Below are 12,500 nucleotides of genomic sequence, written 5' to 3' on the forward strand. Positions count from 1 at the left end.
GGGGACAGAGCCCTGGTGAAAGCAGGTCCCGTCTCGTCGGACGAGCCTATGTGTGGTAAAACTGCTGCAGCCTCTTCTCCCGCCTCTTGGGCAGGTTTTTCAGGTGCGTCAGCAGCCGAGGGTGCCGCCGAGAAGAAGGACTCGCCGCCGTCAGACCCCCTCGCGTGGGCGCCTCCGAAGACGCCCGTCAGATCGCCCCTGAGGATGGAGGAGGAGTTTGAGACCTGGTTCCCCAGCGAGGAGCTCCAGCGCGTTCAGCTACGTTCCCGTCCGTCTTCCTGGAACCTTCGTCGCCGACCGAACACCATGTGGACCCACTAGCAACGAGGCGCGACTCAGGCCCTTCAGCGAGGTTCTACAGGTCTTCGGGCTCCTCGGTCGAGGCCTACTCCTACTCATCGGAAGACGGAGCCCCAAGGGACCATAGGAGACGGCGAGATAGGTCTCTCAGGAGGCGATCTCGCTCACGTTCCCGTTCCAGATCCCGCCACGTGTGTAGGCGCTCGAGATCCCCCAGGAGGAAGTATAGGAGAAGCGACTTGCCGGAGGAAGAATGGGTGCGGGTCGCCATCCCCCGTAGCCAACTCCTGGGGGCTTCAGCAGTCCCGAGCCCCTCGGGATGGCTCCTAGGTCCCATTCACCAGTAGGATTTGTCTCCAGCAGCAGGTATGATCGACGGAGGGAGTCGTCTCTTCAGGCCCCAAGAGACAGGCATAAGTCCGCGAATGTTCCGACTCCATCCGCCCAGCGGAGAGAGTCGCCCCTTCGGTCTGGCAGCCGCGTCCCGGCCTCAAAATCTACGACGCATCGTCCGGAACGAGAGAGACTCCTTCCCTCGACGGGCAAGCCCGCAGACCCCTGGTCCGCCGGAAGAAGAGAAAAATCCAGGACGAAGGCCTCCGTCCCAGCGGCAATGCCCGTCCTACTCCCTGAGACGAGGAGACTGGACCACTCCAGGAAGATGCCTCCTCCCCGTGCGGCTCCCCCCGTCGGAGGTCCTCCGTCACGAGCACTGGAGCGCCCGACGGAGAATGTAGAGGACGGGGCAGAAGGTTCGGCAGCGGAAGTTTCAGCCTACAGGAGGGTGATAGGCCTCATTAGGCGTCACCACAGGCTGGACGAACCTGAGCCCTCTACTGACGAAGTCTGGCTCTCGAGCCTCAGCAGGCTGGTGGATGTGCCTGTGCAACAGAGGCCCTCGCTAGCCCTCCCTCTGGCTAAATATGTTAGGCTGGGTATGGCGCACGTTGACAAGATCGTGGAAACCCCCTCAGAAGCTCCCAAGAACCAGAGCGCCTCTAGACTCCAGGCCTGAAGACACAGAACCGGTTCTACCTTCCCGAAGGACACCGCGCGGGCCCCTGTTCGGTGGAGCCAGCAGTCGCCATCCTGGAACAAGGAGCGGCAGAGGAGAGGGCTACCACGGCCCCGGTTTGTTTCTCCCCTGCGGAAACTTCCATGATGGAGGAGCTGGCCAAGAACCTAGTGCACATGTCATCGTGGCTGGATTGGTGGGCCTCCACGCTGGTGGGGTCCAATCCTCGCACGACCTCGCAATCCCGGAGAATCAGGCCTTGCTGAAGGAGCTGATTAGCTTGGGAGGTAAGGCCCTGAAGTTCCTCTCTTACCAATCCATCGTGCAGGCCGCCAACTGGATACTGCAGAAGAGGGACACCGTGCTCAGAAAACTAGTAAGGAGGCTCCCTGATAGAGAAGCGAGGTCCCTGAGGAGCCTTCCACTGTGGGACGACTCAGTGTTCCCCCTCAAGGCGGTGGAGAGGGTTAGGAAGCTAAAGGATGCGGGAGTACCCAGACCCCCTCCATCAAGAAGACCTGCCCATAGAAGGACACCCTCCGACGTCTCTCCCTCCTTGCGCCTCACCTAGCCAGCCCAGGAGAGACGCCCCCACTACATCTTGGCAGCAACCTTCACAGCCCTCCCGTAGAGGAACGCCGGCTGCGCAGTCAGCCTTCAGACCTTCCTATTCGGCCGCCAGTAGAGGTCGTTGAGGCCGCGCCTCTCGAAGGAGATAGGGAGAGAGGCCCCCTACTCCTGCCGAAGCCTCAGGTGGGGGGATGCCTCAAACATTCTTGGCAAGCATGGCGAGACCACGGATCGGATCCGTGGACCGTAACAGTTCTGAAAGAAGGGTACAGGTTGCCCTTCCTGCCGGACCCCCCACCTCTGATACCAGATCTGCAGGCGGAATGGCTGGCGCCGAAAGACCCCTTGAGGAGGACGGCCCTACAAGAAGGTCTCTGCGATGCTGGCGAAAGGGGCAATAGAACCAGTTAAGAACCCGTGTCCAGGGTTCTACAGCAGACTCTTCCTGGTGGAGAAAGGTACAGGGGGCTGGAGACCAGTCATAGACCTCTCAGCCCTCAATAGGTTCGTGTGCAAGACCGACTTCAAGATGGACACTCCGAAGTCAGTCCTAGCGGCCTTGAGGGAGGGAGACTTCATGATGTCCATAGACCTCAAGGACGCATACTTCCAAATCCCTGTTCACCCCTCCAGCAGGAAGTACCTAAGGGTAAAGTGGGGTACCCAAACGTTGCAGTTCAAGACCCTCTGCTTCGGTCTGTCCACAGCCCCTCAGGTCTTCACGAGGGTCTTCGCAACAGTCTCAGCCTGGGCACACGAACAGGGTATCCGCCTGATTCGGTACCTGGACGACTGGTTGTTGCTTTCAGCCTCAGGGGAAGTACTGAGGGAGCAAGGCGAGAAGCTCCTGCAGTTCTGCAACGTCCTGGGTATCACCATCAACCTGGAGAAGTCCCAACTGATACCCTCCACCAGGATGACCTACCTCGGGATGGTCCTGGACTCCCGGTTGGCGAGAGCCTTCCCTTCCGAGGAGAGACTGGGCAACTTGGACCAGATCCTACGGCCCTTCCTGTCGGATCAGCCCAGGAGAGCCAAGGACTGGCAGAGACTGATAGGCCACCTCGTGTCGTTAGAGAAGCTAGTCCCACAGGGGAGACTCAAACTCAGGGGAGTACAATGGAACCAGAGAGACTCCCCGCACAAGGTGGTCCCGATGTCCCCAGAGACGAAGGAGGTCCTAGAGTGGTGGCACGACAGATCGAACACCCTCAAGGTGATGCCCTTCGCAGCCGACCCTCCGGAGATGCTCCTGTTCACGGACGCATCCAAGGAGGGTTGGGGGTGCTCATCTCCTCGACAGCACAGCAAGAGGAAGATGGGTAGCCGAGGAGAAGAACCTGCACATAAACGTACTGGAAATGATGGCAGTGCGAAGAGCGTGCCTAGAGTTCGTTGAGCGGCTCCGGGGAAACACCGTGGCACTGATGTGCGACGCCACGGTGGTGGCCTACATAAAGAAGCAAGGAGGACTGAAATCGAAGGAGCTGTGCGACCTCACTATGGAGTTTCTGGAATGGGCCGAAATGGAGCAGATCAAGATATCGGCCAGATTCATAACAGGGAAGAGAAATGTCCTGGCCGACGGCATCAGCAGAATGTGTCAAGTGGTAGGGTCCGAGTGGTCCTTGCACCCAGAAGTGGCCAAGACTCTCGTTCAGAATTGGGGATCGCCAGTGATAGACCTCTTCACCACGAGACTGAACGCACAGCTCCCCGTGTTTTGTTCTCTTGTGCCAGATCCGGGGGCGGCGTTCGAGGACGCCTTCCAACACCCTTGGGACAACCTCAATGTTTATGCCCTCCCTCCCTTCGGAATGCTCAGGCAAGTCCTCAACAGGGTGAGGCGAGCGGACAACCTGTGGATAACTTTGGTAGCGCCCTGGTGGCCGGAGAGATAGTGGTTCGCGGATCTAAAGCAACTGGCGCGCCTTCCACCTTTGCCCCTTCCGGACAGACCAGACCTTCTCCGGCAACTGCACTTTCAAAGGTTCCACGAAAACCCTCGGTCCCTCTGCCTTCACGCGTGGAGGTTATCGAGCGTCTCCTGAGAAAGGAAGGGTATTCGGCGAAGACGGCAACAAGGATGTCAGGGTACCTGAGACGTTTGTCATCCGCTGTGTACCAGGCAAAATGGGCTACCTTCACGAAGTGATGCGTCTCGAAGAACATCAAGCCGTTGTAAGTCTCCATCCCGGAGATAGCTGACTTCCTAGTCTATCTCAGGGATGAGGTAAATATGTCCACCCCAGCCATTAAAGGAGTCCAGGCTGCCCTAGGACAAGTCTTCCTCCTGGAGGGCATCAACCTGGGTTCCTCCAGACACATCTCGATGCTCATTAAGAGCTTCGAGGAATCGTGCCCCCCTCAGGCAGTTAGGGTGCCCCAGTGGGACGTGGCTAGAGTCCTGAAGATGCTGTCAGAACCTCCCTTCGAACCCCTAAAGGACATCTTGGACAAAGAGCTCACCCTCAAGACAGTTTTTCTGTTAGCGATGGCATCAGCAAAACGGGTAGGGGAGCTTCATGAACTTTCGTACGAGGTGTCACACTCGAAGGGTTGGCGTGAAGCTACCTTCAGGTTCGTACCATCCTTCGTGGCCAAGACCCAGAACCCAGCAGTCTGTGACCCCAAGTTTGAAAGATTCTCAGTGCCGGCAATCCCCCGTTTGGACAACCCATGGGCCTTGCGGCTGTGCCCTGTCAGAGCGGTACGGAAGTACTTAGAGAAGACAGCCAGACTTTGACCCGAAATCAAGAGTCTTCGTCTCCTCAGGATTAGTAAAGAAACCAATCTCCAAAAATATGATCTCCTTCTGGCTACGGCAGGTGATCATGAGAGCCTACAGTAGTGTAGGGGTTCCTCTTCCGGGGAAGCCTAGACACCACGACATCAGAGGGCTGAGTACTTCGTTGGCCTTTGAGAAGAACATGGCAGTCGGCCAAATCCTGAGGGCAGGTATATGGGCTAGTCAGTCAACCTTCCAGCTCACTACTTGAAGGAGTGTTCGAGGAGGTCCCTGGACGGATTCTCTCTCGGTCTCGTCATTTCAGCGCTTCAAAAGATTTAAAGGTGTAGCCTCAGGGAAACCACGAGCAGTAAGTCCAAGAGACACAGGTTCCTTCCTTACCCCCTCTGTTCCCCTATTGCCTTCCCTGAAATGACCCTAAAATCCTTTAACTGCCATGGCATACATCGTCAGTGAATGAATACGTCTCCAAGGATTTTTACAGAGGTGAGTTACTTAGACACTAAGATAGTTTTTTGGGTAGTTTTCCCTATTTCTCTTGCTTTCTCCTGGGGGGTCAGCAGAACCTAGCCTCCTATCTAGGTTCCCCTTTTCTTTCCTCATCACGGTCTCTGGGTCCTGTGGGACACTCCCACCTCCTAAGGTATAAGTCTCCTAAGAAAGTAGTTTGAGGTAAGTACTCCGTGTTGGAACAAATCACAGGACTTAGTAGAAACCTATGTCAAAAACTTAGTGGAGATCGAGACCTGAGCAAGCATGCTCTCTGACCCCGGGTCGTATCTGGGCGCGTATCACTCCGCCAGAGGTTACCCCCCATAGAAAACGGGAGTAGGGTAAACTACACAAAATTCTGGTCGGTTGGGAGGAGATCCCAGATACTCCTAAGAAAGTAGTTCGAGGTAAGTACTGTTAGGAAAAATACAAATTACTTAAAATTTTTGATATACAGTATATATAGATATTACATCAGCACCAATATATTACAGGATATCAAAGTTTTCATATACTGTACAGTAGTTCTTTTGTAGCCATTATTATTAGTTATGTGAATACGTTCTCGCTCTTTCTATGTGCGTTTGTGTGCGCGCCTACAGGTAATTCATTTTTAAAGTTACATACATTATTTAATTTTTAGTTCATTATTAAGCCTTCATATTTCCTTAGACATTAGTGTGTTAAATGTGTATTATTTAAGCATGTTTGTATTCTACTTTTCAATTTCTTGAGTATTTCAATAATCAACAATTACTTTAGATTTACTTTTGGTAGGCATCAGCTGATCTCAAGGTCACGCTACCGTATCGCGATTATGCGCACATACTGTATGAATATTACATCAGCCCCAATATGTTATAGGGTATCACAGTCTGTTTATGGACCTTACAGTATCATATGAATAGTTTTCTCTCTCTCTCTCTCTCTCTCTCTCTCTCTCTCTCTCTCTCTCTCTCTCTCTCTCTCTCTCTCTCATTTTGATTTTTAATTCACCGTTAAATGTTCATATTTCTTTAGACATTATTAGTAATTATTTGTATTATTACACTATGGTTTGATAATAAAAGTAATAAGATTACTTAGTAATACACAGAAAGGAAATCATTTGGTTTGCCAATGCGCCTTCCGCCATACATATAAAGTCACAGAACATGTGACGTGAACTTGACAAAGAATGACGCGAAATATGTAAAACCTTTTTTTTTTTCTTTCAAGAAATGAAAGAAAAAGTTAACTTAATAAGCTAAAGTATTTAATTTTTATAGTATAAAAGAAATTATATATAATTTATAAGAAAATATTCTCCCTATTAGTGTACTTTCATTTGATAAATTTTGATCTATTATCAGAGATGAAATAAAACTAACGGAGTCAAATTTACGCTAAGTAGTGGTCATAGCAACCAATACAGAAACAAAATTCCTTGTATCGTTACTTGATATTTCGATATAGGGAATATTAATACTAATCGTTACCCCTATGGGAAGGAAATCACTGTATATGAACTCCACAGATATTAAAATTTTTCGTAATGTATTTTCTACTGAAATGGATACTGTATGTTATCAATAAAAGAAAATACTAACTCACCAAAATAAATCAGTTCATTTTCATATAAGAAAATATGTTTACAAGGAAATTTTTCCTATTAGCGTACTGTTACTGACATACTTGTGACCTAATCACAGTGAAAAAATGGTCGTGAAGTCGAACAGTCATAAGTTGCACAGGTCGTAAGTCGACCACTACCTGTAATATTTAAGGGGGTGTTTTCGTAGAGCTTGGAACGAATTAGGCGATCTACATGTAAAACGGTTAGACTAGGTATATTGAATGATTCAAATATATTTGGCTCTATTTCATTCAGGTTTTACTTTTATTATTATATTTAATGGGATGTTTTCCTAGGGCTTGGAATGAATTAGGTGATTTACATGTAAACTGCAACTCAATATGTGAAAAACTCCTGTTACGAAAGCCACTCCGGAACGAATTAGTTTTGTATCCTGAGGTATTACAGTATTTGCATCTTTGCCCATGAAAGGATAGCTACGTTTGTTACGCCCTTATGAGCGGGGCGGACGTGGACACATCCTCTATGACCCTCTTGCCTAAACAAGAGGTGTTCTAGAGAATCTGCATGTACCTATTGTAGTTATTGGTCTTCCTCCCCATGAGAGCTATGCTTCTCACCATAGGAACTTATTGAGATTTTTACGTTGCCGAGTCTCCTCGCGACAGGAGTTAGAGAAGAATCTCTTCCTAAATGGTGAGAACCTCCCTTCAATATTACGTGTCGGGAGTTATCGGAAGCCTTATCTTCAAACAACACATAATTAAGAGAGTCGATTTCACAAAGCTTGACCTGGAGGAGCCAGGTCCCAGCTCATCTTTCAGGATGATAAAGGATCAAGTGTGTTGTATGAGATGCTCCCTTTGTGTAGAGACTAGAGTTGAGAAAGTTCTACCCCCAAAGTCAAAAGGCAACAGTATTGGATGAATAAAGTCTACCTCTCCCAACACGATCTCTGAAACCAAGTTTTCTTATGACGAAAGGGTCCCGAAGCTAAGGTCTCTTTTACAGAGTCTTAAGAGATTCTTAGAAGATTATAGGAGGGGTCAGACTGCATCAGCTGCAGTAATGCCGCAAGGCTTCCCAAAACTACGCTTTCCTTTCAGCCCACCCTCTCTTTCCCTACATAGAGTAGGAAATTCACTTGATACCTACACTTGTCAAGACTCAAGTAAGAGCATCATCGCTCAGCCAAATTATCCTGTGCGCGCCGCCATCTTAGTATGTGATAACGTCAACATATGCGTCATTCTTGCTGTGCGTGAAGATTTTTCTTCACACGCAAGACACGCCCACGTCATTCCAGAATATTCCCTGTGGAAACAGATAATATTCTAGCTTTAAGTGTGAGTATACTTTGCTCCGCAATGCAGTAAGGTTAAAGCACCCTCCCTGAAAATTTTGAATGCTGGCCAAGTTCATGACCCCATGAACATAATTGATGAGCATAGAATGATTGATTATTCAAGGGTTTCCCCTTCATGTATCATGGAAGGTGATGATAGGAAAGAAGACTTTTTCCCTACACATGCAATGGAACTTCAATCTGACTTCAGAGTCAACCGCACTAAATGGTGTAGAAGGGGCCCACCTCGAAAACGAAACAAGAGGCTCTTAGGGTAACAAGTCTATTGCTTGTAATACACCAGACGTGGAAGAAAAACACCCTAGGATGAACAGGTTGAACAACGAGGTACATTCACCAGTCCTACCTCCGCCCTCTTATCTCACCTTAATGTGCGTATGAATGAAGAAAGGGAGGACATTTGAGACAAAAAGGTTTTTCTTGTAACACTGATAACTGGGTTAAGGTTAAGCCAATGAGGACCCACGCTTTTGGTACCAGCACTGACCCAACAGAAGTTAATCCTCTTGGAACTTCTAGGCCGATGTTAGAAATGACCTAAGATACAAGGATTAACATACTCAATTATGACTCGAAACGAATGGAGACACTAAACTGATTTAATATGCAGGTTTCAGTCTTGAAGAGTTTTCTTAGAGCCAACGGGTCCCCAGAGTTTGTATACACTTTTGGGAAATTCTATTTTTTTCCTAAGTATTCTTTAATGTTAAGTCCTGCAAGGTTTCAGATTTTGTATGACACAAATAAGAGCAAGTTGTTGGTGAGTTGGAAGTTCCTTCTTTTTAACTATTGCACTAGAATTCTAGTTTGTAATAAGTGATTCAGATATTGGTCTGTCATCCTGAACTAGAATTTAGAAATTATGAAAACAATGTATTTTATTATATACCCGTACCTTATGTAAACTTTAAGCTCTTCATGAATGAATGATTGATTTAAGTTGAGTAATTCTTCTTTTTCAGGTTCCAGATCTTCCAGAACCAAATAATGCTAATCATGATGACAGTGACAAAGAGAGTACGTCTTCAAAAGACAGAAAGAATAAAACAAACAAGGTAAGGAAAAAGTTTGTTTAGAATTAGTGTACTCAATGGGCTTTTGAATACAGTACATTATTTATAAAATATGTTTGACTACTGTACTTTATTTTGTCATACCACTACATTGAAAAAGAAAATTCCATGCCTTCTAATATATTTTCTGAAATGTTTAATGATAATACATTGATGTTATAACATCAATGAAATGTTGGTATTCTAACGGGATGATTAAGGGAGAGAGTAGACGTGATGGAAAGGAGAAGGATCGATATCCTTTATGTACAGGAGACAAGAGGGAAAGAAAGTGAAAGTAGAGAGATAAGAAATGGGTATAAACTCCATTACAGTGGGTCATAATATGCAAGAACGGAGTTAGTGTCATAATAGGTAATAACTGGAAGGAAAAACGTTGTAGAAGTAGAGTAGATGATAACCTCAAGATTCCAATGATTATAGGGGATCCAACAGTAGATATAATTTTAGCATATGCCCCTTATATGGGTTGCTAAGAACAAGAGAAAAAATTATTAAACAAGATTTTAAGGCCGCTATTAGAACATTAAAAGAGAAGCTAATCACAAATAATTTTAGATGAAAGAATAATACCAGATTAACAGAAATATACCAGGGCTTAGATTCAAGTTTTGATTTTTGGTACAGGATATTAAAAAGGATTGAACAATATTCCTTTGGGTATAGTCATTTACATTGTTGAATCCTTTGTGATCTTTACCAAAGATCAAAATTTAAATCAATCTAAGCCCTGGTCTATTTTCCATTAATCCAGTATTATTTTTTTATCAAAAATTTCACATTTCTGGAATTATCAAGAAAAAAATAAACAAAACACACACACAGCCAGCCCACTCCTTTTTGGGATTACTTAGAGCTACAGACATGAAGATCAAGAATCCTTTAATGCTTGTTGCCCTAAGGTTGATCAATTCATAACCTGCCAACTCACTGAACATGGCCTAAGAGCGGACGACTAACATATTAGATAACCCACTGTGTTGTTTTCACGTGGTTTCTATCACAGTGTGATTACTTTACTGAACTTAGATAAAAACACACTTCAGTAAATTTATTAGTTAAAGAAGTGTATTACACTTAACTCTGCCATTGCGTCTTATTGGTACCACTATTGCCACGTTATAGCCGAATTGAAGAACTTACGATGATAATTCTTAATTCAAATTTTACTCTTGATTTATCATATTTTTACTTCTTAAAATTACTTCAATTACATATATATATATATATATATATATATATATATATATATATATATACATATATATATATATATATATATATATATATATATATATATATATATATATATATATATATATATATATATACAGTATATAAGTAGTACCCCGGGGTACGGCGTCCCCAGTTTATGTTTTTTTCACATTACAGTGTGGAATACGATGTTTATAGCCGATTTGAAGAACTTACGATGATAATTCTTAATTCAAATTTTACTCTTGATTTATCATATTTTTACTTCTTAAAATTACTTCAATTACATATATATATATATATATATATATATATATATATATATATATATATATATATATAAGTAGTACCCCGGGGTACGGCGTCCCCAGTTTATGTTTTTTTCACATTACGGTGTGGAATACGATGTTTATAGCCGATTTGAAGAACTTACGGTGATAATTCTTAATTCAAATTTTACTCTTGATTTACCTTATTTTCACTTCATAAAATTAATTCAATTACATATACAGTATATATATATATATATATATATATATATATATATATATATATATATATATATATATGTATATATATTTCAAATAAGCCATATATATTAATACATTAAAGTCTGGATTCTCTTAACGACCTCGGGATCAGAGCCCCAGGCGGAACCACCCAAAGACTATAATATCGGACCGGCGGGGATTTGAACCCTCGTCCAGGATATCTGTATGCCAGTGACCATACCACTCAGCCACGAGTGGTATGAGTGGTATGGTCACTGGCATACAGATATCCTGGACGAGGGTTCAAATCCCCGCCGGTCCGATATTATAGTCTTTGGGTGGTTCCGCCTGGGGCTCTGATCCCGAGGTCGTTAAGAGAATCCAGACTTTAATGTATTAATATATATGGCTTATTTGAAATATGAAAGAAACACATTTAAATGTGCAAAAATTTATCATATGTATATATATATACATATATATATAATATACATATATATATATATATATATATATATATATATATATATATATACGGTATATATATATACAGTGAACCCTCGTTTATCGCGGTAGATAGGTTCCAGACGTATAATATACATATATATATATATATATATATATATATATATATATATATATATATATATATATATATATATATATATATATACAGTATATATATATATATACAGTATATATATATATATATATATATATATATATACGGTATATATATATACAGTGAACCCTCGTTTATCGCGGTAGATAGGTTCCAGACGCGGGCGCGATAGGTGAAAATCCGCGAAGTAGTGACAGCATATTTACCTATTTATTTAACATGTATATTCGGACTTTTAAAACCTTCCCTTGTACGTAGTACTGTTAACAAACCACCCTTTACACCCTGTAATGTACAGAACACTTAATGCATGTACTACAGCACCCTAAACTAAAACAGGCACAAATATTAAAGGCGATTTTATATCATGTGTTTCCTAAACACCTAAAAAGCACGATAAAAAATGGCAACCAATGTTTTGTTTACGTTCATCTCTGATCATAATGAAGAAACAAACTCATTTAGTGTACACATATATGTACGTATGGTTAGTTTTTGCATCGATTATATTGATTATACAGTACTGTATGTTGATTTTTTTATTACCAATGTTTTAGTTTACGTATTTTTCTTAGGACTTCCAAATGAAATCTTTTTCTTTATGACGCCGCCTGAAACGACGGCGTGTACGCTCAGTAAACAACCACGCTCAGAACAAACAAGGCATTTAACACGCATGATGATAGTGATAAATAATGATACAGTACATACAGTATTTACAGTACAAAGCATTTACAAAATATGTTACCTTACAAATATAAATTATACAGTACTTGTACGTAGCAAAGCAGGAAAACAATTTGAGAGAGAGAGAGAGAGAGAGAGAGAGAGAGAGAGAGAGAGAGAGAGAGAGAGAGAGAGATTGTTTTACGTACGTAAATGTAAATTTTAAACAAAAAAAATATGATAGGTTACAACATGTAGACTTTTAAAACCTTCCCTTTAACTTAATGCATACAGTACGTACAGTACTAAACTATAAAACAGGTTAAAGTAAAAAATAAAGATTGTTACTGTACTCACCACGAAAG

The 12,500-nt window shown here is 43.7% G+C and overlaps 1 protein-coding gene across 2 annotated transcripts in view; it reads left to right on the forward strand.

Moving 5' to 3' along the window:
• The window catches only part of Ndf (Nucleosome-destabilizing factor), a 361,893-nt gene that overhangs the window by 71,628 nt on the left and 277,765 nt on the right, over positions 1-12,500 (forward strand). For both annotated transcript variants that reach the window (XM_068348298.1, XM_068348299.1), the window contains exon 5: positions 9,031-9,123. In XM_068348298.1, coding sequence (XP_068204399.1) covers positions 9,031-9,123 — 93 coding nt within the window. The remainder of the gene's footprint in view (positions 1-9,030; positions 9,124-12,500) is intronic.

This window comes from Palaemon carinicauda, chromosome 24 (assembly GCF_036898095.1).
Source record: "Palaemon carinicauda isolate YSFRI2023 chromosome 24, ASM3689809v2, whole genome shotgun sequence".
Lineage (NCBI taxonomy): Eukaryota > Metazoa > Arthropoda > Malacostraca > Decapoda > Palaemonidae > Palaemon > Palaemon carinicauda.